General features: G+C 44.6%; 2 protein-coding genes and 1 long non-coding RNA gene across 5 annotated transcripts in view; 1 reads left to right on the top strand and 2 right to left on the bottom strand.

Moving 5' to 3' along the window:
- frmd4bb (FERM domain containing 4Bb) overlaps positions 1–5,167 on the bottom strand; it is a 71,919-nt gene extending 66,752 nt beyond the window's left edge. The window contains exon 1 of the mRNA XM_048241742.1: positions 4,916–5,167. The gene's annotated coding sequence lies outside the window, so the exon portion shown is untranslated. The remainder of the gene's footprint in view (positions 1–4,915) is intronic.
- Positions 5,168–9,859: 4,692 nt separating this feature from the next.
- LOC125293685 (microphthalmia-associated transcription factor-like) overlaps positions 9,860–26,621 on the top strand; it is a 46,050-nt gene continuing 29,288 nt past the window's right edge. Inside the window, exon 1 of one of the 3 annotated variants that reach the window (XM_048241761.1) lies at positions 9,860–10,069. In XM_048241761.1, the coding sequence (XP_048097718.1) occupies positions 9,966–10,069 (104 nt within the window). In that variant the 5' untranslated portion in view covers positions 9,860–9,965. Of the gene's footprint in view, positions 10,070–22,194; positions 22,899–26,621 lie in introns of those variants that run through there. The other 2 variants (XM_048241762.1, XM_048241764.1) reach the window with 2 other exon arrangements.
- LOC125293702 lies at positions 14,792–16,288 on the bottom strand. The gene is made up of 3 exons (XR_007193404.1): positions 15,948–16,288; positions 15,160–15,304; positions 14,792–14,999 (listed from the first exon to the last, which is right to left on the bottom strand). It is a non-coding gene; the product is annotated as an uncharacterized LOC125293702 (long non-coding RNA).

The raw sequence follows: 26,621 nt of genomic DNA, 5'->3' as shown, positions 1-26,621 counted from the left end.
AAACATGGTCTAGTGTTATCCAATTGCGTGCAGTGTTTTGATATTTAAATGCATGCTTGTTGCCGCCCCTCGAGTTGGGCCATTACATTGTTCGTGGCCAGACCCTTAATCTTTCTAGATTACCAGGGTCTGGATTTTCCAGGCTAGTCAAAGACCTTGTTTAAAGCTAAAAACCTGTGTGTGTGTGTGTTTGTGTGTGTGTGTGTGTGTTTTCTGTGAGGTGTAACTTAAGGGTGCGTAATCTTAAAAGGCCATATAATATATATACACACACAGTATACAATACTGAACTGTGAACAAAAACAGATGAATAGTGAGAGTAAGAGCAAAGCACCCCACTCTGTGTGTGTGTGTGTTTTCTGTGAGGTGTAGCTTAAGGGTGTGTAATCTTAAAAAGGCCATATAATATATATTTGGGGCAGCCGTGGCCTACTGGTTAGCACTTCGGACCTGTAATCGGAGGGTTGCCAAATTTCCCTCACGGGATCAAAAGAGTACAGTATATATACAGTACTTACTTATACTTGTGTGCATAAAATTTTGTATAGATTTTATAGAGTTATATCTGATTGTTTTCATGGAGCTGTAGCCTTGTTGAGGTAAGACAATACCGAAATAAAAGTGCTTAAGAAACTCTTTTCTAATATAGCCTAGCCTACCCTAAAAGAATAAAATAGGCCTACAAATCAATGAACTCTCTGGGCTTATTTTGTTCCAACAGTAGACCTAATGCAGAAACCTATAATGCCACAAGTCTGAGTGAATATGAACAAAATCATTGGCTAATAATTTGTGCATCGTTTTAGCAGCAAGGGCCAAATTATTATTTAACATTAAGGAAATCCCTTCATCAAAGGTAAGGCTACACTACAGACTATCGTTGCTGTTTAGGAATGCTATAAGTGTTTAATTTCCCGCTGGATTTCGAAAAACAAAAGCTAACCGAGTGCAAGTTGTCACATGCTTAAGTTGCAGTAGATGTATGGGTAATGAGGTCATTTGACAACTTTGGGCAATGAATGTAACCAAAAACGAACTGCATTACCCACAATTCCGTACCACGTATAGTTTCAAAACCGGAAGTGGGATGAACGCGCTGCTTGGAACGTAAATGAGAGTCTGAGCGAGCAGAAAAGGTTGTGAATCGATTCATAACAAGTAAATTGATATAACGACCGGTTCATTTCAGTTTTTTTCCGATACGGGGCTTCACGTATCGATGTAGCCATTATCTTACAAGTTAAAAAATGGATACCGACACATTATCGGTTAATCTTTACACCTAATATATATATATATATATATATATATATATATATATATATGTATATATGTGTGTGTGTGTGTGTGTGTGTGTGTTTGATGTATATGCCACTGTGTGTGTGTTAATGCTTGTGCCTCTGGGTGGGTGTGTGTGTTTGTGTGCGTGTGTGTGTTTGTGTGTGAGGATGATGCCCGTACCTGTGTGTGTGTGTGTGTGTGTGTGTGTGTGTGTGTGTGTGTGATGCCCGTGCCTCTCTGCTCTCCTGCGCACGCACAGACACATGGACTGAGAGGCCACTGACTGAACAGCCCACCTTTCTCCTGCCGGACGCTACTGACTCCGAGACAGGGAGAGCAATTAGACTGTGTGTGTGCGTGTGTGTGTGTGTGCGTGAGGCAGGGAGAGCAATTAGACTGGTCAGAGCAAGCAGGGCATCGTGCTGTACACAGGTACGTTCAGATCGAGGGCCCATGGAAACAGATCATCAGAGATCCAGACAGATCTGTGTGTGTGTGTGCGTGAGAGAGTGTGTGTGTGTATATTTGTGTGTGTGTGTGTGTGTGTGTATTTGTGTGTGTGTGTGTGTGTGTGTGTGTGTGTGTGTGTGTGTGTCAGTGGGCCATTACTGTTGTTACGCTGTTCCGGCTCTTTTGCTTTGGAAGGTGATTCTGTAGGATGCGAGTTTGGAATCTCTGTAGGATGCGAGTTTGGAAGGTGATTCTGTAGGATGCGAGTTTTGGTCGCGAGAGACATCAAGAGATTTGGGGCGGGGATGGGTGTGCATGGGAGGAGGGGGGGGGTATTCTTTGTTCTTCATGGGGAGTAGTCTATTCCTGAGAATGAATCATGTGAGTATGTCAGACTCCCTGAGGAAAATGAGCTTGTAGCCAGGCACTAAGCACATGCTAGGAAAACGAGCTTGTAGCCGAACGCTAAGCACGCGCTGATGAAACAAGCTTGTAGCCAAACGCTAAGCACACGCTGATGAAACAAGCTTGTAGCCAAACGTTAAGCACACGCTGATGAAACAAGCTTGTAGCCAAACGCTAAGCACACGCTGATGAAACAAGCTTGTAGCCAAACGCTAAGCACATGCTAGGAAAACGAGCTTGTAGCCGGACGCTAAGCACATGCTAGGAAAACAACCTTGTAGCCGGGCGCTAAGCACATGCTAGGAAAACTACCTTGTAGGCTTGTGGAGATTCCATCAGCTAATTTATGCCTCTTTCTCCCCTGAATGGCACTGATGGCATCATCATGTCCAATTATCTCACAAATTGAAATTCAAACAATGCGCACTGTCTTCACTGGGGAGCTGCCGCAAATTAGATACAGACTGTTTCTGACAGGATTTCCTGCCAAAATGCCTCCAGGAGCTGCAGCAACTCAAAGAGCAAAGTCACTCCACTTCCCTGTACGAAAAACATCACTTCCTGTTTACCGCACTGACCCCCAGTGTTGGCGTCAAGACGTGTCTGTTCTTTTCCTCAAACAACAAAGGGCCGACATGCGTTTACACACAGACCAGGAGAAGGAATGTGCGGCCCAGCATTTGGACACAAAAACACTAAACTACTGAGGTAAAAAAAAACTACACTAAACTACTGTGGTAAAAGATTCTGTTGCTCAGAGAGTTTGTGTTTATACCAGGTCACAAGCCAAGAGCCAACAAGGCGAAGGGTGGCACTCCCAGTTGCTAGGGGCGACGGGATTGACCGGGCTAGTGAATGGTGGGGCGGCAGGACAGTGCTGGGTCGCAGGAGCAGTGTGTGGGACTAGCAGGAGAGATCCACGACATTGTGTCTAAAAAGCCTGTGTGTGTGTGTGTGTGTGTGTGTGTGTGTGTGTGTGTGTGTGTGTGTGTGTGTGTGTGGTGGGGCGGCAGGACAGTGCTGGGCAGTGTGTGGGACTAGCAGGAGAGATCCACGACATTGTGTCTAAAAAGTGACTTGGCTGGCAGAGAACATAAACCTCCCCTTCCAGCCATGCAAAGCAGGCAAAGCAGGCAATGCAAATAGCCAGCAGAGCTGTGGCCTCGTCTGGCTTCAAACGGACAAAAGCCTACTGTCCAGACGAGCTCAGGATAAGAGTTTAACCCACATTTGGGATTAAACCTGCCAGAGCCGACAGCCCACAAACATGCCTCCCTCATCTCTGTACGGAATCCCACTCAACCACGATGGTCCCAACACAGCCTGATGCTGCCAGATTTGGGCTCAATGTGTAACAGTCCCAGCAGCCAAAGAGCTCAGATATCACTTATTCTCTAGATCTCAGAAGAGTTAACGCCATGACAAATGTCATGATCTGTAACATACTGTAAGTACATACCCAGATATATCACATGTGACACTAAAATGTATTTTTTTTAAACCAGCTGGGGGGTTTGAGGCCCTCGATCACCCCTCGATCACCCCTGGGAGTTCCTGGCCTCTTCACACCCTCTGGCTACTGCTCTGCCCTGTAGTCTCCAAGCACATTTGGGAGTGGGGTGGTTATTTGTGTAACTACAAATTTGACTATAGAGAGGAACTAAACTGTATCAAGCTTCAAGCCCAAATACACCTTCCTTCCCTGTACAAACACAGAGGGAATTGATAGCTACTACACGCAGGTCTGTATGCATAGTTAAGGGCTTTGTTTAAAATTTATATATCTACAACAGGTATACAAAATTAGTAGCACTGTTTGTTTTCATGTGGTGTGACCAATATGCCTTCAAGAGTGACATTTTTTCCTTTAGTTGTCAAAAATGCCAAAGTTCATATGACAGCACAGCATACTTTGCAATAATGACACATTACCTATGTCTAGAAATCCCCCAGAAAAACGCAATTTAAAAATGAATGTTTTGTTTGGCAATCTGTTGTAAATAAACTCATCAGTAGCATATTGGCTGCATATGAACAGAAAAGTTGTTTTTAGCTACAGAAACTTTTGTCCAAGTGCGACCTTTGTTGTGCAGCCTGTGGGAATTGTACCCATTGCAGTTTAGTCCTCAGGTCACGGTCATGTCTGTCTCATGTCAATTCAATCCCATTCATGTCATTCAATCCCACTGCTTTATATCGAGCCCTTAGCGATACTCTCCTTAAGAAGACCATCGTCCTATAAATAAAAGAAAGGCAACATACATCCTCCTGATTTCAGATACTGCCATGACATGACATGCTATATTGTGACTACCCGTCTCTCATGTCAATACTGAATACATATTTCTAAGACATTGGCTAGGGTAGCCTACGGTCAGATCTCTATAGTTAATTTAGCTACATTTCCCGATAAGAAGTCGACATTAGCTCGGCCATGGTTAAAACCCATTTTTGATGAAAACGATGAATGAGTTCAATTCATAAGACAAGCCGGCGATTTCCGATTGCACTGCAGCTACCCGGTAGATGATGAATGATATTAGTATCTATTCTCTTTGTTTAGAAATCCTAGGAGACACACCAAACATTGTAAGAGAAAAGGAACACAAGCTCGCCCAACATAAACGGCATTTGCCTTGTAAACCCGGCGTAAAGTGATACATCGATTCCTTCCCACTTTCACACACGAATAAGGCAGTTACTTGCTCTATCAAACATTTGGAAAACCATAGAAATCGGGCATTTTGCTATACATATCAGTAGAGAATAGCCTACAAACCTTGCCACTGGGCGTTTCCTTATAATTCAGCTCGTCGTTTTCTGGCGTCCAGAAGAAGGCAGGTGTGTCCCCGGCACACTGGGAACATATTCAGTCCATCCCTCGCCTATTCTTTCTTCGGTTTCCGCACAGGAGGAGAGAGCCGCTGAGCTGTGTCTCTCGCCTCTCGTACTCGCGCGTCGCGCACGCCTGCATTCATCTGCTCTCACCACGCCTTCGCCTCGCGATCCAACACCAGGGCACCCAGCTGTCTCAGACAGACCCCTGCCCTGCCCTGCCATTGTGCAGGCTACACACTTTCAATATGAACAGAAATTTCGCTCGGCTCATGAGCGATTATTAGCCCATTGTAGCCTGTCTTGTAAATAATGTATAGTGTAGCCTATGCTTTCATGCGTGACTAACATAGATAGATAGATAGATAGATAGATAGATAGATAAACATCTAACAGGCTGTTGTCTTTTGAAATGTAGGCCTATCGTCAATATATGTCTAAATCTAAAGACAAATCAATGCACATTGAACCTCTATTGTTGATTGTAGCCTAGTATCTCAACAATTTCAACATATTTGTGCTTTACAAGTAGCCTAGCATTGGACCCAGTAGTGTGCTTGGTAGTCAAAACATATATATGAATGTAATATAGCTGGCAAATAAAACATATTACTGAAAAAAAAAACTGTTGAAAAATACTTATTATTCTGTATGTTCAGTGTGTTTTCATACTTGCTTTTACCAGGACCAGAGAATCCAGTATGTGGTCTAACAACGAATAGAAACCTTATTTCATTTATGACTTAACCCGATCCAGTCAGGATAGGCCTGTGTATTGTGTCAGTATGTTGCAGTTTTGGATCATTTAAACAGGACCACAAATCCAGGCACTTTTCTGAGTGTAAAACAAGATGTAGCAGGACATCAGTGCAGTATTAGTAGTAATATTAGTAGCAGGACATCAGTGCAGTATTAGTAGTAATATTAGTAGCAGGACATCAGTGCAGTATTAGTAGTCTATAATAATATTAGCGTCTCTGTGTGACCTCTTCTTTTGAATATCTAATCTATCTGAGCACCGGGTTTAAGTAGACTCTACACTACACTACACTACACTACCAACAGAGAGCCATGTAGATAAACTGCAACCGTACAGGGACAGAAGAGCTACAACTGGTCATTAAATATTAATATTCATGTTGACAGACAGATAGGTAGTAGCTTTTAAAAGGAAGCGTTATCATGTAGCTTACCCTCCAGACATGCAGCCTACATATAGTATATATGTGTATACTATACAGACACGCATATATGCGTATACTATACAGACACGCATATATGCGTACACTATACAGACATGCATATATGCATATACTATACTTACTTATGCAGCAGCGGAGGACACAGCAGTGACCTGGTTCTCATTGAGGAGAATAAGATCACCATAGCAATGCTCCATTAATACACATTACAGTACATAAAGTTTGTCAACAAGTGTGAGTAACAATCATAAAAGATAGATGAGACCATGCTGCTGTCTCAGAAAATACGTTAAGCATTCTCTACTAATGCTGGCTTTTAATAGCCTCATCATGATCATGAGAGCTTTTGATTTATGGACAAAGACACCTCTTCGCTGTTTGGTTGCCACACCGTAAAAGCTTACTGTAAATGTTTAGCCCATGGGAATGTCCCTCCTCCCCCAGGGTTGGGGCTCTGTCACTGGACATGACTAACGGCCTCATTAGCCCCTCCACTAACCATCTGCACACCATCGACGTGCTTCTGCCTGCTAGTCTGAGATAAGCGCTTGTGTGCTTGATACCTTTCAGTGTCTCCTGATGCTAAAGCAAAGAACAAGCCTCCCTGGTGTCTCAGAGTGTCTGTGTTTAGTGTCTGGTCAGATTCTGCAACACAACAGAATGCAGAGATGCTGTGTCCAGGGCCAGGGAGCTCATTTATTTTAGGGGACGTTTCCTATCAGCAAACAACTTCCTACTCACCTCTTCACTCTGCAGATACATATCTGGGTTATACACATCTGATCTTCATGCTGGGTTATACACATCTGGGTTATACACATCTGATCTGGGTTATACACATCTGTGGTGATCTAACTGGGATCATGGGGGATATTTAGCAGATAAACTCACTGACATCTGTGTAAGAGCATTTGTTTACTGTAAGTGAATGTTGGTCATTCTCAGTGTGCATAGGTTGCATCCCCCCCGGTTTAGTGTGAATCCATAAACTGTTATAGAGAACAAAATAGGCCAAACGTATCTTCATATTCAAAAGCTGGAGATAAAACAAACAGTGAGTGATGCTCAAACATCCCCCGAGAGTCTCGTTGACCGCATCTGACCACTTCCCCTTTTCGGCTTATTGTTTGTTTTGTTATCAGTCGGATTGCGGTCTGATGTCGGCTGCACTGTCCATTCCCATGTACTCAGAAACACCTACTTTCTTGTCTTTGAATTACCTGAGATCGACCGTGACGATAACGCAACTAATCAAATAAATATAATTCTGTGCATTCATACCTACAGTAGAACAGGATGAATCAATGCATACATGTAAAAACGTTTTTCAAACAATGCCAAAAGAGAATGGCCACTCAGGGATAGCAGATATTATCATGTTTTGTGAGCATACATGCTCAGATATGATCATGTTTTGTGAGCATATGTGCTCAAATATTTGGTTTTGTGAGCATATGAGCTCAGATATTTAAGGTCTCTGCTGGCATAACATGTGAAACACAAAGAAAATGTGTTGTTTTTACAGAATTATAGGTTAGAACGGAAACTCAAGGGCACGAGGGAGATTTACATCAGCTGTGTAGGCACACCAGATAAAAGAAGCTGAGTGCAGGCGCCTCTCGGTAATGTTACATGCACTGAGGAGGAATGACAGTGTTGTGTGTACGAGTGAGCTAACAAACCAACAGCTTGCAGGCGTGCAGCACATCAGCATGAACTAAAGCACTAGCACCTGCAGTCAGCTTGTCCTGTGACGCAGCTATCAAGACAAATATAGCACAAATGTTCCAAACCAACATAATGATGCTTCATGGGAATGGGATGGGAATGGGAATAGGATGGGAATGGGAATAGGATGTGGGAATATGATGTGGGAATGGGAATGGGAATAGGATGTGGGAATAGGATGTGGGAATAGGGAATGATGTTTTTTGGCAGTGGATTCATTGGACATTATTATAATTAAGTGGACGAACACACCTGGGAACCTGTTTGCTGATTCCAGATGAAGAAAATATGGAGGAAGAGATGAATAACGGTGTGTGTGTGTGTGTGTGTGTGTGTGTGTGATTCCTTAAAGAGCAGTGTGTGTGTGTGTGTGTGTGTGTGTGTGTGTGTGATTCCTTAAAGAGCAGTGTGTGTGTGTGTGTGTGTGTGTGTGATTCCTTAAAGAGCAGTGTGTGTGTGTGTGTGTGTGTGATTCCTTAAAGAGCAGTGTGTGTGTGTGTGTGTGTGTGTGTGTGTGTGTGTGTGTGATTCCTTAAAGAGCAGTGTGTGTGTGTGTGTGTGCTGTGTGGTGTGTGTTTGTGTGTGTGTGTGATTTCTTAAAGAGCAATGTGTGTGTGTGTGTGTGTGTTGTGTGGTGTGTGTGTGTGTGTGTGATTCCTTAAAGAGCAGTGTGTGTGTGTGTGTGATTCCTTAAAGAGCAGTGTGTGTGTGTGTGTGTGTGTGTGTGTGTGTGTGTGTGTGTGTGATTCCTTAAAGAGCAGTGTGTGTGTGTTGTGTGGTGTGTGTGTGTGTGTGTGTGTGTGTGTGTGATTTCTTAAAGAGCAGTGTGTGTGTGTGTGTGTGTGTGTGTTGTGTGGTGTGTGGTGTGTGTGTGTGTGTGATTCCTGAAAGAGCAGTGTGTGTGTGTGTGTGTGTGTGTGGAAGCTGACCGCACAGCCAGTTTGAGTGCGTAACAGAGAGATGCGGCTCCTCAGTAGTGTCCACTGGTGCCTCTGCACGGCCCTGCTGTCTCCTGATCTCACCCTTCCTCTGGAGATGGCAGCTGAGTGTGATAGTCAACAGAGAGGCCTGGTGGGTGGGGAGAAGACACCCACACAATTATTACAGCCTTGACAGTTACTGGAACACACACACACACACAGACAATTATCACAGCCTCGACAGTTAATGGAACACACACACACACACACACACACACACACACACACACACACACACAATATTCACATATAGGCAAGTAGAGCGTAAAGTAGGCTGGTAAATGAATTGGACCCAAATAACTGATCTACATATCAACAAATATTCTGTGAAGCCCCACACATAGCCTACTGTTGTTATTACCATTCTTTACACGTGTTTGTGTGTGTATGTGGCATTGGAATAGTAAACATAAAAAGAGCATAGGCTACTAGCGCCCAGCATGTGCTTCTAAGTGCGCAGGCTCGCAGGCACTCACTCTGGGATTTCAATTGTGATGTGCTGCCATCAAGTGGATATAGTCAATAACTTTATTTACCGCAACTTTATTGTGGTCTTGGTGAGTGTGCAAACATCAAGTTTTAAAACCATAGCACAAGTATTTTACACATTTTTTCTTCATAGCCTACGCCTATCGAATATGGCACATAGCAATGCGAAATGCACATATTTGAGCAACACATATTTACATATTTTCTTTCCCCGAGTTATTTCCCTCGTGAGACCAATGCTTTGACTGAATGTGCTACTTGCGGTTTTGAAGTTGCATACATTTCTCACCACCAAAGATCAGTGTAAATGTGTCTTTGCTGTGACCAATGAAAAGATGCTGACACCACCATATCAAGCAACCACTCATTGCCGCTATGAATCATGGTTCTTGTAGTTACTGCACACGTATCCACCACTTCACTGAATGAGTATCACATTTTCCAGAGGACTACAGAATTTTACAGACAGTGGAGCATTGGGAGGACGGAATAGTTCACATCACAGTGGCTGGCACTGCGTGTGTCTGATACCGTTCCCCGAAACTGAAGTTTTAGTAATTTATTCGAGTATAATAGAAAGTTGACAGCTGACGGCATGCAAGCAGAATCGGGCATAGTACCCGACTTCGAGGTTGGGGAGGATTTTCATGAAGAGCCTAAAACGTATTACGAGCTGAAGAGCCAGCCTCTGAAAAACAGGTCAGTGCGATGGTCTGTTAGCCAAGTTCACTTAAACAGTTGATTCATGACAGCTCGACGACAGTTTACTTCCCTTCCCTCTTAGTGGAAATAGTTTGTTGCGTTAGAAAAAGTTGTCCTGCGAAAGACATGAGATCATTTTCTTAGTAGGCTACTTCTTTGCTGGCATGTTGTAGTATGGTATGGTATGGATGTCAGGCTCCCTGCTGCCGCACGAGCGCAGCGCGCGAGCCGAGTATGTTTGCCTCCTCTATTTCGCGGATCTGTCGCTCGTTAATTGTAGTTACGCAATGAGAAGGGAGTTGTCTTGTCAACATCTTCAAATATTTGCTCTCGCATGGACAGCGCTGAGGTTAAATATTAGTGGCATACTGTTTGAACCTCCCAGGGTCGTGCCATACTTTATGTCACATACGCAATAGCTAGGCTATTATTTCCCTCGGGCACGACCCATCCCCTAATGAGGTTTGCGCGTAGCCTACCTTGTGGTTCGCGGATTTACACATTAAACTTGTACTTGTTAAAATAATGTGTAGATTATATGTTGGTATGAAGAAGTAGCCTAAATGTCTAAATTAGTTAAGTGTTTATTGGTGCCTGTTGTTAGAGTTTAAGATGACATCTTCACAGTAATCAGTGCTGCAGCAAGTTTAGGATAGACCCCCGCCACCCCTTACCTATCACCTGAGGCTTTTCAGTTCTTTGTATAGCGTTTGCTCCGGTAATACTACAGTACTGTGTATTTTGTGAATTGTAGCATTTATTATATTATAGTGGTAATATGATGAATGGTATGACTTGCAACTGGTAAATGGCAATAAACACATTAAATTATAATAAATGGCATGTCATGCACAGTTTTGTGTAGCCCTACTTTTTTAGCATTGCTAAATAATAGGGTTAAATGCTAAAGGCGCATGTCTCCACTTATAAACCAGATCTCTTCCATCTGCTCCAGCCAACACCACAGGATCATGGCACTAATCACTCCATTCTGATACGGTGCTACCGATTAGCCCATTACATGGCATATGCCATAAAGGGTGAACGGCATGTGCTCCTATCTGTTCAATTTCTAGGGTCATTTGTTCCTTACAGACAGGGTGCGATTTGTAGGGGGGGATGGTGAGGATTTCCCCCCTCTGGTTTTCCTATCCCTACCTCTGCTAAATTATTTTTATCCCCGGTGGGGACAACATTTATCCCCCTCTGCCCCTCATATTGATTAATGCTACTTCATATAAGTAAAGCGCTGCAACGTGAGAACAGTCTAGTAGGCTAGCCTACATAATAATCTGACATCAGAAACGCACCGTCACCGTCAGCACTCATGCTGCTGACACAACCTGTCACACAATAACTTAATTTGGCCTTGATCGTGCAGGACATTTCAGAATGTCGAGTGTGTAATCCATCATAAATGGCTAGTTTCAATGGAAAAGTTAGCTAGACAAATGAAAGAAAACGAGAAGGATTCCGTGAAGCATAATAATGTTTTAGAACCTTCAAAATTAGAAAACTGATGCAACTGAGATGGAGGACAACTGCACGTAGAGTAGAACGTAGGCCTATTGTCCGAAGGAACTTACATTAAATGAGGAGATATTTGCTGAATGTCACAAAAAGTGTCACAGAAAATGCTTGGCATCACTTATTCAATGGCTCTCTACCGAAACACCTGTAGTTTGCGGAGGACGAACGAGAAAGCACTCGTTTGATAAATCAGCCAGTATAGGCTAGGCCTAGTAGACAAATAACTTTTAGAAATAATCTGTACTGCAAAAACGAATGTTGGTGCGTGTTTTAACAGCTGCAAGAAATAGAAGCTTCATGGTCTTTATGTTCTGGTTCGTAAATTATTTTCATAAAACTTCAAGTTGCCCTATAACTTTACTCTCCAAACTCTTCACTGCACTGTAGGCAATTAACTGACAGTATGATAGGCTATTTATTTTCTGTAGGCTACAATAAACACATTTATTTTTTCAACTTTTGCAATATTACGCACTTGGCTACTGAACGCAAATCAGCAGGAGAGAGAATGCACGTAGCCTACGCAGCGTGTAGCGCAATGGGTAGGCTATTTGGTTACCAACTAACAACTAACAAATTCTTTTGTTAAAGAATGTGTTTGTGTTGTATGTATGCTGCTGCTGAGACCTTGAATTTCCCCTGGGGATCAATAAAGTATCTATCTATCTAACACTGTTAGCCAATTCACTTAAGACTTCAGTGCCATCATATACAACGTTTTTTTACACAACAAATACAGAAAGGATGGAGGCAGGAAAAGTAGAGGAGTCATTTCAGATGGGGCAAGAACAAGGTGAATTTGCATGCTTGTCAAAACGTAGTCCTACCCTGCATTAGAGGAGTAGATCATCATACCAAGCACACTCGCTGTTTAAAGTCATACACCACGGTAAACTAAAACTAAAATGTTACAAAGGTGGCAAAAATAATATAGGGTATTATTAGCCATGACATTATTAGGCTATGAACCGTTCGTTCATTTTCAAGGTATTTACAATACAAACTTATTCAAAATCATCCCCCCCCTCTGGTTTTTACACAAATCGCACCCTGCTTACAGAGATACTGCCCCTTTGGCTACTGTGTGAGAGAGAGCGAGAGAGAGAGAGAGAGAGAGATAGAGAGATAGAGACTGATACAAGGGTGTAGGTGGAGCTCTGAGGATGAGGATGTGTGTGTGTGTGTGGTGGTGTGAGTGTACATGTGTGTGTGGTGTGTGGTGTGAGTGTACATGTGTGTATGTGTGTGTGTGTGGTGTGGTGGTGTGAGTGTACATGTGTGTTTGTGTGTGTTTGTGTGTATGTGGTGTGGTGTATGTGTGTGTGTGGTGTATGTGTGTGTATGTGGTGTGGTGTGGTGTGGTGTGTGTGTGTGTGTGTGTGGTGTATGTGTGTGTGTGTGTGTGTATGTGTGGTGTGTGTGTATGTGGTGTGGTATGTGTGTGTGTGTGTGTGTGTGTGGTGTGGTGTGTGGGCCAGGCTCTGGCGGCCCTGGTGTTAGACAGGCGCTCTTAATTTAGCAGTGTAGTGTGTGTGCGTGTGAGTGTGTGCGCTCTTAATTTAGCAGTGTGACAGATGCTGGAGCTGCTTCTGAGGGGTGTAAATTGGCTATAAATGTAAAAATGGAAGTGATTGCTCTGTGACTGAGGCCAGACATTTCTCCAGCTGTGTCTGGTTGCTTTGGAGATGATTTGCCAACTTCTGCATAGTCCCCTCACCTCATGCCCCCTTGGACGGTGATTGCTTCGGTGTCGACTTAAAGGAGACATATTATACCTCTTTTTAAACAAGTTAGAATAGGTCTATGGCTATACAAAACATGTTCATAAAGTTTTTTGCACAAAATCAATCTCACATAAAGAGATCTCTGCAGCCTCTATTCTTGCCAGCTTCAGTCCCTTTCAGAATGAGCCGTTTAATGACTCTGTCACTTTTATGCAAATAAGCTACTGCTGGCCACGCCCACCTGTCAGGTGTTTACGCTGTTGGTTTTCTTCACGTGAAAACCTCCACTGCTTGGGTGAAAATGACGGAATACCGAGGCGCACTCTAGCCCAACATTTTCGACCCAGAGTCGGACCCAGATCAAGATGAAGAGGAGCCACCTGCAAAAACACCTTCACGAATGCTGCAAGCAGTTTCTAAATGGTTTGTTAACTTTTTAAATCAATGTCTTTGCTATCTCTCCTACGTGCCAAATTAGTCTTGGCTATTAGCCTTTACCCTGTTCAGCCTGTTACGAAGTAAACGGAATGTAATTTTGTGTGACAAAGCCAGTCTTTTTACAATATTTAACATTTGCTTGTATTTGAAACTTCACTAGATTCACAGCACTTGAATAGCTTTTATTATTATTTTAATTATTATATAGGTGTGCTTGTGGAAATTGTTGGGCAATGCCAACTGAGGCAGAGTATATGCTGCCAGGAGATTACACAGGTAACTTTTCTAAGCTACAGAAAGGCCTGCAGATATGTTACCCTGTTACTAACTTATTTACAAATGAGCTAGCGAGTATGCTGCCATATTACTCACTCATTTACGAATAATGCTAGGGACTGTGCTAGCATAGCACTCACCTTACCATTATAGATCACACGACGTCAGCAGACGGGTTTATACCCGGTGTGCCTGAATGTTTATTCTCTTCAGAACGCACTGAACATATACAGAGCTGACCATGGGGCCTTACGGCTACGCGGAATAGAGCAGTATTTGTTATTTATTAAGCTACTTATTTGTTTTTCTCAGTGTTTGAGAAGTGACAGGCTACCGTTTTTATCAGCAAAAGCAGATGTTAGTCTTACTAATGTTCATAGGTCACTAATGGCCTTACACACCAACACATGCCCCAATTGTTGTTTTCTTTCTTTTAATGTATGGCTATTGTCTGCAAACTCAGCAGGTATCAAACATACACTCGTGACACATTTAAGACATTACAATATATTTATTACACAAAACAGAAATAAAACATTACATTTGCAATATGACAATTGCACTTTGCACTTTTGACAGAACTGACAGATTATGTAACCTGCTAACTACTGCAATGTTTTTTTTTTTTTTTTTTAGTCGTTACAGATAGCTTGCCTACAGGAGTTTTGTCAGTTGGTGTTGGGGATTCCTTGGATGCAGAATAAATTTCGTCATCCCGTCATGTGTGGTCCCTGCGTGTTTGAGGGAGTTTCCTGACAGCCAAGGACAATATGTGGGCTTCAAACTGCCTCCCCTGGATTGAAGTGAGACACATAGTTGGCGATCACCTCCTCCTTCTCTGGGTGCTCAAACTCTGAGGACAGGTCCGGAGAAATGTTTATTTTCAGGAGTTCCTCCCTGTATGCTTCTTGGTCCAAAGACCTCGCCCATGATGAAGCCCATCAAGTCTTCCACATACCCTGTGCAATATTTCACACTTCGTAACTATGTACATAGTTTGTAAAGTATTTCATTGTACATTTATTTATTGTTTTGTTCATTGTAAAGACACCATAGTGCAATAGCAGGCAAAATGAACAGATAATTTTTTATTCATCAACAATAAAATATGTAACTTACGGAATGTTGTCTCGGTTTTGATGGGTTTCACCCTGCACTCTCCCTTCCTGTACTTTGGGAAATGCATCCTGTAGAGAGGGTCCCCAGAGGATAAGGTGGCCTGGTCTCATGCAGCATCCACATTGTAATGCAGAGCAGGTAGAGTCTTGCGCAGTAAAGAGAAAACCAAACATGAAAATAATGGCATGCACATAATATGCACGTTTACTTTGAGCTAAAAACTGAGGCTACAACTTCTTGCACTGTCAGTACTATATCTCTCTTTATTTACAACAGCAAACATTAGCCTAGACTAAGAGCTTACTGGCCACCTTCATTGTAGATAACATAACCATATCTAACTCCTCATCAGTAAGGACAAAACGACTTCAAATTGTGACAAACCCTTGCAGCTTAAACGAAATAGAGCTATAGGGGAAATGTGCAAACACTGGATAATGTTATAAAGTGAGGCTACAAGCTAACATAAGCTTATACTAAGGTCTTTTAGCTGTTGGTCGCCTCAATTGTAGATAACACGACAATATTTAATGGAGGTCTAGCGTCTAGACAACATTTTAACAATCATTACTTTCAGATATTATTGACTGGGATTGTCAAATATGACTCGATCGGCTGTGTGCTGCATTTGCAATTTGGAATGGAGAAAATGCTCACTCCAAGCAGATGCAGGGCTAACGTTAGCCGTAATGTTTGCGTTAGCTTGTGCTAAATGACACGAACAACCTAACTTTAGTTCATGCATAACTGCGATAGAAACACAAAAGTCATTATTTGAAAGTACTTACATGTCTCTTATCTTGTGACTTGCCACGGACAGTAGGTACAGATCCCTCTGTCAAACGAAGTTTGATGGCTAATCCCTCAGTGTACTGTCCTAGGTTTTCAAAGCAATCTGTCTTGAAGTGGTTCGCACACACAAGATTTTTGCTGACTGTTGCTGGAACATGGCCATCGAAAATGAAATGGAGCCACTCGGTTCTTCTGTTCTCTTAGGCTGGGAGAAAGTGCAAGGATTTGTGTTGTTCTGTGCAGCTAACAACACAACACTTCATGTGTGACTTGCTCTTCCTTGTAGCCATTGTGCTCGGTGTCTGTGCTTGTTAAACCAGCAAACTAATGGCGGATCTTCAACTAATCGAGTGGGTGGGGCTATGTGGGGGTTGAGAGGTGAGGGGTGGCGCCAGGGTGGTTCTATGCAAATTTCCTTATTTTGACGTCAGTATAAGGGAGCCATTCAAATGATTCCTATGATTCCTGACACCAAAATCTTTCAACTGACTCACAGAAAACGGATGGATGGCTTTTCTTCGCGCTTGGAGTGTTATTAGGAGCTGTAGAGACCCAAATGGAGGTACAAAAGGATGCAAAAAGTGAAATTTGCATAATATGTCCCCTTTAATTTGACCAGTGATGACTTCATTTGACCAGTCATTACTTCATTTGACCTGATGACTTCATTTGACCAGTCATTACTTCATTTGACCAGTGATTACTTAATTTGACCAGTGGCCATCTTAAGCATTGTGGACTAGGCTTGGAAAAGCCAGCGTATCTCGCTCATTTGGAATGCTCCCAATCGTCACAGGGTCAGGGAGTCGTATCAGAGCTGCTGTGAAGTCCGTTTGAGTCCGTCCACCTCTCAGCCTGCTGTCCCATCAGGCATGTGCTACAGCACGCTACAGCAGGGTGCTACAGCAGGGTGCTACAGGGTACAGCAGGGTGCTACAGCAGGGTACAGCAGGGTGCTACAGCAGGGTACAGCAGGGTACAGCAGGGTGCTACAGCAGGGTGCTACAGCAGGGTGCTACAGCAGGGATTCCTGGTTCGACAGCAGCTTGCTGGATCTCAACATCGCCAAGACCAAGGAGATGTGGCTAGGAAGCAGCAGGAGAGGAGGTAATAAAGACTCTGTGCCCACCTTCAAGCCAATCAGCATGAAGGGTCAGGAAGTGGAGCTGGTCACTCAATTCAAATATCTCGGAACAATAATAGATCACCAGTTACAATTTCAAAACCATGTGGACTACATATTCAAAAAAGGGAGACAGCGCCTGGCCCTTCTGAGGAAACTCAGGAGCCTCAACACCAGCCAGCGCACAATGACCATGGTCTACAAATCACTGACCGAGAGTGTGCTGACGTTCAACATCGTGTCATGGTATGGGCACCTTTCGGTCAAACAAAAGAACACACTGGCACAAATAGTCAACCAGGGCGGAAAGATCATTGGACATAAACAACATCAACTCTCACACCTGTATTCACAGATTTTATTAAAAAAGGCATTACAGGTTTATCAAGATCCAACTCATGCCCTCCACTGTGCTTTCCAGCTGCTGCCATCAGGACGGAGACTTGCAGTCCCAATGGCAAGGAAGAATGCTTACAAGCGGTCATTCATTCCATCAGCCGTGACCATCCTTAACAAAGAACTGCCCATAGTCAGATAAATGTATATGCGGTTAGGCACTTTATGTATTTTACTCATTATTATTTATATCTTTTAACTCTTCTCTGGAGCAAACTGGACTGATTTCATAGTTTTTCAAGTCTAAGTCTAGTTTTGTCACAGTGAACACTATCACATACTCTATGGTACCTAATAGTTTTGTCGCAGTGAACACATACTCTATGGTACCCAATAGTTTTGTCATAGTGAACACATACTCTATGGTACCCAATAGTTTTGTCATAGTGATCACATACTCTATGGTACCCAATAGTTTTGTCATAGTAAACACTATCACATACTCTATGGTACCCAATAGTTTTGTCATAGTAAAGCACTATCACATACTCTAATACTCTATGGTACCTAATAGTTTTGTCGCAGTGAACACATACTCTATGGTACCCAATAGTTTTGTCATAGTGAACACATACCTATGGTACCCAATAGTTTTGTCATAGTGAACACATACCTATGGTACCCAATAGTTTTGTCATAGTGAACACATACCTATGGTACCCAATAGTTTTGTCATAGTGAACACATACCTATGGTACCCAATAGTTTTGTCATAGTAAACACTATCACATACTCTATGGTACCCAATAGTTTTGTCATAGTAAATACCATCACATACCTAATGGTACCCAATAGTTTTGTCATAGTGATCACATACTCTATGGTACCCAATAGTTTTGTCATAGTGAACACATACCTATGGTGCGAAATAGTTTTGTCATAGTAGAAACACTATCACATACTCTCTGACAGTTCAAACACTGCTCTCACGGTGCCCAATAGTTTTGTCATAGTGAACACATACTCTATGGTACCCAATAGTTTTGTCATAGTGAACACATACCTATGGTACCCAATAGTTTTGTCATAGTGATCACATACCTATGGTACCCAATAGTTTTGTCATAGTGAACACATACCTATGGTACCCAATAGTTTTGTCATAGTGAACACATACTCTATGGTACCCAATAGTTTTGTCATAGTGATCACATACTCTATGGTACCCAATAGTTTTGTCATAGTGAACACATACTCTATGGTACCCAATAGTTTTGTCATAGTGATCACATACTCTATGGTACCCAATAGTTTTGTCATAGTGAACACATACCTATGGTACCCAATAGTTTTGTCATAGTGATCACATACCTATGGTACCCAATAGTTTTGTCATAGTGAACACATACCTATGGTACCCAATAGTTTTGTCATAGTGATCACATACCTATGGTACCCAATAGTTTTGTCATAGTGAACACATACTCTATGGTACCCAATAGTTTTGTCATAGTGAACACATACCTATGGTACCCAATACTTGGTGATCACATACTCTATGGTACCCAATGGTTTTGTCATAGTAAACACTATCACATATGGTTTTAATAGTTTTTGTCATAGTAAACACTATCACATACTCTACGGCAGTTCAGAAGCACTGCTCTACGGTACCCAATAGCGGCAATAGGTGTACTTTTCTGTTTTGAGTGGGCTATGGGAGAAGAAGCACACTAACACACTAAGGTGGTGCAGGTCTGTTTTGAGTGTGCTATCACACTAAGGTGGGCCAGGTCACCGTGTGAAAGATTCACCCTGATGATTGCACATTACCCATCACATCACTCATTGTAGACAAAGGGTGCTGCTGGACACCTGAACGTAGGCAGAAATAAATGCTCTTTTGCCTGTGTGTGTGTGTGTGTGTGTGTGTGTGTGTGTGTGTGTGTGTGTGTGTGTGTGTGTGTGTGTGTGAAATCTTACCAGGCCTCTGTGTGTGTGTGCCGTGTGTGTGAAATCTCACCAGGCGTCTGTGTGTGTGTGTGTATGAGATCTCACCAGGCGTCTGTGTGTGTGTGTGTGTGTGTGTGTGTGTGTGTGAGAGATCTCACCAGGCATCTCTGTGTGTGTGTGTGTGTGTGAGATCTCACCAGGCACCTGTGTGTGTGTGCCGTGTGTGTGTGTGAGTGTGTGTGTGTGTGAGATCCCACCAGGCACCTGTGTGTGAGTGTGTGTGTGTGAGATCTCACCAGGCGTCTGTGTGTGTGTGTGTGTGTGAGTGTGTGTGTGAGATCTCACCAGGCGTTTGTGTGTGTGTGTGTGTGTGTGTGTGTGTGTGTGAGTGTGTGTGTGTGAGATCCCACCAGGCACCTGTGTGTGAGTGTGTGTGTGTGAGATCTCACCAGGCATCTGTGTGTGTGTGTGTGTGTGTGTGTGTGTGTGTGTGTGAGTGTGTGTGTGAGATCTCACCAGGCGTCTGTGTGAGGGCTGCAGGGCTGGTGCAGAGCAGTGGTGGCATGCGTTGCGCTGCGTTGCGTTGCGTTGCGTTGCGCTGCGTTGCGCGCGCTGGGGTTGCGTTGCGCTATGCGTTAGCCATGCGTTGTGTGCGTTGCGCTGCGTTGCGTTGCGCTGCGTTGCGTTGCGCTGCGTTGCGTTGCGCTGCGTTGCGTTGCGTTGCGTTGCGTTGCGCTGCGTTGCGTTGCGTTGCGTTGCGCTGCGTTGCGTTGCGCTGCGTTGCGTTGCGCTGCGTTGCGTTGCGCTGCGTTGCGTTGCGCTGCGTTGCGTTGCGTTGCGTTGCGCTGCGTTGCGTTGCGTTGCGCTGCGTTGCGTTGCGCTGCGTTGCGTTGCGTTGCGCTGCGTTGCGTTGCGCTGCGTTGCGTTGCGCTGCGTTGCGTTGCGCTGCGTTGCGTTGCGCTGCGTTGCGTTGCGCTGCGTTGCGTTGCGCTGCGTTGCGTTGCGTTGCGTTGCGTTGCGTTGCGTTGCGCTGCGTTGCGTTGCGCTGCGTTGCGTTGCGCTGCGTTGCGTTGCGTTGCGCTGCGTTGCGTTGCGTTGCGTTGCGTTGCGCTGCGTTGCGTTGCGTTGCGTTGCGTTGCGTTGCGTTGCGCTGCGTTGCGTTGCGTTGCGTTGCGCTGCGTTGCGTTGCGTTGCGTTGCGCTGCGTTGCGTTGCGTTGCGCTGCGTTGCGTTGCGCTGCGTTGCGTTGCGTTGCGTTGCGTTGCGTTGCGCTGCGTTGCGTTGCGTTGCGTTGCGTTGCGTTGCGTTGCGTTGCGTTGCGTTGCGTTGCGTTGCGTTGCGTTGCGTTGCGTTGCGCTGCGTTGCGTTGCGTTGCGTTGCGCTGCGTTGCGTTGCGTTGCGTTGCGCTGCGTTGCGTTGCGTTGCGCTGCGTTGCGTTGCGTTGCGTTGCGTTGCGCTGCGTTGCGTTGCGTTGCGTTGCGTTGCGCTGCGTTGCGTTGCGTTGCGTTGCGCTGCGTTGCGTTGCGCTGCGTTGCGTTGCGCTGCGTTGCGTTGCGCTGCGTTGCGTTGCGTTGCGCTGCGTTGCGTTGCGTTGCGTTGCGTTGCGCTGCGTTGCGTTGCGCTGCGTTGCGTTGCGTTGCGCTGCGTTGCGTTGCGCTGCGTTGCGTTGCGCTGCGTTGCGTTGCGTTGCGCTGCGTTGCGTTGCGTTGCGCTGTGCGTTGCGCTGCGTTGCGTTGCGTTGCGTTGCGCTGCGTTGCGTTGCGCTGCGTTGCGTTGCGCTGCGTTGTGTTGCGTTGCCCAGAGAGGATTTACAGCAGGGGGCAGGCAGGCCAGGGCTGCAGGGAGCGTCCTGTTCCGAGGTGGCCGTCCAGGAGATGTTCCTGACACCGATCCCGCCGCGATCCCACTGCCAGCCTGACTGACAGGGACAGGTGTGTGTGTGTGTGTGTGTGTGGCCCCCGGGGTGCTGCGTGCGCGATCCTAGGAGGTGTAAGCACATCTCTCCATCCCTGGCTCGTCACCACTGCGGAGCGCTGACCTCTGTCCTGGACTCACTCATAAGGTCAATAGGGTATAGATGACACGTAGTGGAGGACTACGCCTATTGATGCTGACTCAGACGGTCCTGAGGATCAACACTGTAATGTTATTATTTGTTAAAGCTGTCATTGTGGTGGATTGAAGTTGTTTTATGGGCTGCACATAGTGCCAGATAAGAACATGCCGCGTGTTGCTTCACTGCCGTATTAATTGCTGATTGAAGGCCAGTGTGGTCGGGTGTTTTGCGCAAGATGATGGTTTAGGCAGATGGCCCTCAGTCCCAGCTCTTGAGTCATGTTACTGAGTTCCCGTTTTTTCGTGGAGCACATGTAGAAAAACGATGAAAGATATCCACTGCAGTTTCCATCTTCCACTTCCTTAAATACTTGTCGTCCCTCACCTGTGAGGGCCCTGTTTTAGCCGTGGTCCCAAATAAATTGGAGAACGGGAAAAGCTCAGTCATCACTGAGTGAAGTGCTATCACTTGTGTATGTGGGTTTGTTTTCGGGAAGCTGACTGCTTTGGTCACAGCCTCTCCCCCATCTCTGTAAGCAAGGTCACAGAGAGAGAGAGAGAGAGAGAGAGAGACAGAGAGACAGAGAGAGAGAGAGAGAGAGAGAGAGAGAAACAGAGAGAGAGAGAGAGACAGAGAGAAACAGAGAAACAGAGAGAAAAAGACAGGGAGAAAAGAGAGAGAGAGAGAAACATATATATATATACAGAGAGAAAGAGAGAAACTTAGAGATATAAAACAGAGAGGGAGGAGAAAAGAGAGTAGATATATATTTTGTGGGCTAATCTTTGTGGAGGGTCGGTTGAGACCAAAGGGAGTGTGTGCCAGAGGAAGTGAGTAGTGACGGTCACTAGAGGCCCAGGGCAGCAGGGACAGCATGTCGTAAGACCCTGACACCAGCAGTCGTAGAAGTGAAACTGATCTGGGGCCTCGGATGAACCAACAGTCTTCCCAAACCGCGGCCCTGACGTGCTGAGCTCTTACAGGTTTCCCATGTCTGCAGGGCTGTGCGAGTCTCTCTGTCGTTAGGAGGAGAGTAGCTGAAGACGCTGCCTGACCTGTTCTGGACCGTGATACTCTACAGTAGCGGCCTGTGGGAATGCTGCTAGCTGGGATGGCAACACAATTACAGTGACAGCGTTTGAAATGAATGGACGATGAGGACTCAGAGTTTTCTATGAATGGACACTGACTCAGAGCTCAGCATTTGAGTGTCAATGTGGATGTTTAACATGGACCATAAGGAATTTGCAGTGTGATAAAAGAAAAGGATTCATTGCTGATCAAGACGAGTCTTCACCTAATCTGCACAGGATACAGGCCTCCCACGTTCTTAAACAATAGAGATAATTGTGTGTGGGGGGGCAGCAGGGCACTGACTCATTGCTTCCGACCCTGGAGCCGTAAGAGCTCAGCACTCCGCCTAGCCGCTATTTGGTCTTCTTCAGCTCAAGCCATCAGCCCAGGACATGAGACTCCTCAGGTAGGATAGACGTGTAGTTTCAGTGCTTCACAGCCTTGTACACAAGACTCCTCAGGTAGGATAGACATGTGTACAGTAGTTTCAGTGCTTCACAGCCTTGTACACAAGACTCCTCAGGTAGGATAGACATGTGTACAGTAGTTTCAGTGCTTCACAGCCTTGTACACAAGACTCCTCAGGTAGGATAGACATGTGTACAGTAGTTTCAGTGCTTCACAGCCTTGTACACAAGACTCCTCAGGTAGGATAGACATGTGTACAGTAGTTTCAGTGCTTCACAGCCTTGGAAGTTTCAGTAAGTCTTCTTTGTGCCTTTGCCTATTTTAGAGGTGTGCATGATGTTTTACATTACATTACATTACATTACATTTGGCTGACGCTTTTTAACCAAAGCGACTAACAACATGGTAAACAGTAAGTTTTAGAACAATTCTCACAATTTTAGGACAACAAAAAAAAACATTAGAGTACAGTAAGAATAAGTGCCGGTGAGTGCTGTTTTAGCAGTTACTTGTCAGTTTAAAACGGCTGGTGAGTGCTAGGATCAGTAAGACTTGTTGTAAGTGTTGCTATGAGAGTTTTAGATGTGCGTATGATGTTTTAGAGGTGTGTATGATGTTTTAGAAGTGCGTATGATGTTTTAGAGGTGTGTATGATGTTTTAGAAGTGCGTATGATGTTTTAGAAGTGCGTATGATGTTTTAGAGGTGTGTATGATGTTTTAGAAGTGCGTATGATGTTTTAGAGGTGTGTATGATGTTTTAGAAGTGTGTATGATGTTTTAGAGGTGTGTATGATGTACTATTTTAGAGGTGTGTATGATGTTTTAGAAGTGCGTATGATGTTTTAGAGGTGTGTATGATGTTTTAGAGGTGTGTATGATGTACTATTTTAGAGGTGTGTATGGTGTTTTAGAAGTGCGTATGATGTTTTAGAGGTGTGTATGATGTTTTAGAGGTTTGTATGATGTACTATTTTAGAGGTGTGTATGATGTTTTAGAGGTGTGTATGATGTTTTAGAGATGCCTGTGATGTTTTAGATGTGTGTATGATGTTTTAGATGTGTGTATGATGTTTTAGAGGTGTGTATGATGTTTTAGAGGTGCGTATGAGGTGCGTATGATGTTTTAGATGTGTGTATGATGTTTTAGAGGTGCGTATGAGGTGCGTATGATGTTTTAGATGTGTGTATGATGTTTTAGAGGTGCGTATGAGGTGCGTATGATGTTTTAGATGTGTGTATGATGTTTTAGAGGTGTGTATGATGTTTTAGATGTGTGTATGATGTTTTAGAGGTGTGTATGATGTTTTAGAGGTGCGTGTGATGTTTTAGATGTGCCGCATGAGGGCGTTATGATGTTTTAGGATGTGTATGATGTTTTAGATGTGTGTATGATGTTTTAGAGGTGTGTATGATGTTTTAGAGGTGCGTGTGATGTTTTAGAGGTGCGTATGATGTTTTAGAGGTGTGTATGAGGTGCGTATGATGTTTTAGAGGTGTGTATGATGTTTTAGAGGTGCGTGTGATGTAATGTTCAATTTCTTTGTGTCTCTTTGTTATTACTTTACTTATTGCATCTTGGATACATGTTTTTTTGGATACTGAGCTACATGTTTTTACTTATTGCATCTTGGATACATGTTTTTTTGGATACTGAGCTACATGTTTTTACTTATTGCATCTTGGATACATGTTTTTTTGGATACTGAGCTACATGTTTTTACTTATTGCATCTTGGATACTGAGCTACATGTTTTTTGACTCTACAAGTGCAAGTGTTCAAGTAACAAGCTACGATGAGGTCTTTAGTGGTAACAAGCTACGATGAGGTCTTCAGTGGTAACAAGCTACGATGAGGTCTTCAGTGGTAACAAGCTACGATGAGGTCTTCAGTGGTAACAAGCTACGATGAGGTCTTTAGTGGTAACAAGCTACGATGAGGTCTTTAGTGGTGTGGCAGTATGTCCCCATGTTGTTGTTATTCCAGTTGTCTTGGTAACAGGATCTCTTTATGTATGAGGGACTCCTGACAGCTTGTTTTGGTTATTTTAGTTTTTGTTGTCATTGGTAATTGTGCCGATTTAAGTGATTTCCCTCCTGTGATGTTCTGATGTTTCTGGAGGGCTTGTGAGGTTTACAGCCGTGTTGCAGCTGACGCGGCGTTTGGAGGAGGCGCTGAGGGGCAGCGGGCAGTGACCAGTCTGACTGGCTCTCTGTGAGCCTCTCATATCAGCCTGGCAAGCTGCTGGGGCACAGGAGTAACTGTAGCGCAGTAAACAAGTGCAGAGAGAATGTAGAAAACCTAATTATAGAAATGGGACACAGCCAGTTCAAATTGAATGAATGGGCCTTCCCTACATGCCTGCAGATATCAGAACAAAGAGGCCCAGCGTTTTGGACCCAGTATCCGTTAGCATGGACAGTACGCTCCGGCATTTTGGACCCAGTATCCGTTAGCATGGACGTATGGACAGCTCCCGCATTTGGACCCAGTATCCGTTAGCATGGACAGCATGCGGCCCCGGCATTTTGGACCCAGTATCCGTTAGCATGGACAGTAATGGCCCCGCATTTTTTTGGACCCAGTATCCGTTAGCATGGACAGCGGCTCCAGCGTTTTGGACCCAGTATCCGTTAGCATGGACAGTACGCTCCGGCATTTTGGACCCAGTATCCGTTAGCATGGACAGTACGCTCCGGCATTTTGGACCCAGTATCCGTTAGCATGGACAGTACGCTCCGGCATTTTGGACCCAGTATCCGTTAGCATGGACAGTACGCTCCAGCGTTTTGGACCCAGTATCCGTTAGCGTGGCTGGACCGTACGCTCCGGCATTTTGGACCCAGTATCCGTTAGCATGGCTGGACAGTACACTCCGGTGTTTTGGACCCAGTATCCGTTAGCATGGCTGGACCGTACACTCCGGTGTTTTGGACCCAGTATCCGTTAGCATGGCTGGACAGTACACTCCGGTGTTTTGGACCCAGTATCCGTTAGCGTGGCTGGACCGTACGCCTTCTTTAGTCGTCCCTCTAGGTGACCCCCCATATGATTTAGAGACCCCTCTGACCTCAGATGACTCCTCCCATACACCGCTCTAGAATTCCGCTATTTCTGAAGCTCATACGTCTTTAGTTTCATGTCCAGGAGCCTGAACTTGAACTACGTAGACTCAGTGTATTGAAATGGACATGAAGAATCCACTGCAAGTCAGACTGTAACTCTCTAGATCTCTCCATGTGGCAGCTCTTTGTTATTGTTAAGGGACTCGGTCTGTGTGTTTGCTTAGTGTTCTGCTCTGCTGGCCTGTCGGCATGTTAGTCCTGATCTGTCCAGGCTTTGCTGGCCTGCTGGCATGTTAGTCCTGATCTGTCCAGGCTCTGCTGGCATGCTAGTCCTGATCTGTCCAGGTTCTGCTGGCCTGTCGGCATGTTAGTCCTGATCTGTCCAGGCTCTGCTGGCATGCTAGTCCTGATCTGTCCAGGTTCTGCTGGCCTGTCGGCATGTTAGTCCTGATCTGTCCAGGCTCTGCTGGCATGTTAGTCCTGATCTGTCCAGGCTCTGCTGGCCTGTCGGCATGTTAGTCCTGATCTGTCCAGGCTCTGCTGGCATGTTAGTCCTGATCTGTCCAGGCTCTGCTGGCCTGTCGGCATGTTAGTCCTGATCTGTCTAGGCTCTGCTGGCCTGTCGGCATGATGTCCAGACACTCCTGCTCTGTGAAT

The sequence above is a fragment of the Alosa alosa genome, chromosome 4 (genome assembly GCF_017589495.1).
Source record: "Alosa alosa isolate M-15738 ecotype Scorff River chromosome 4, AALO_Geno_1.1, whole genome shotgun sequence".
NCBI classification, from domain to species: Eukaryota; Metazoa; Chordata; class Actinopteri; order Clupeiformes; family Clupeidae; genus Alosa; species Alosa alosa.
Note: the sequence above shows the minus strand (reverse complement) of the source record. Positions and strands in the feature narration are given on the sequence as shown.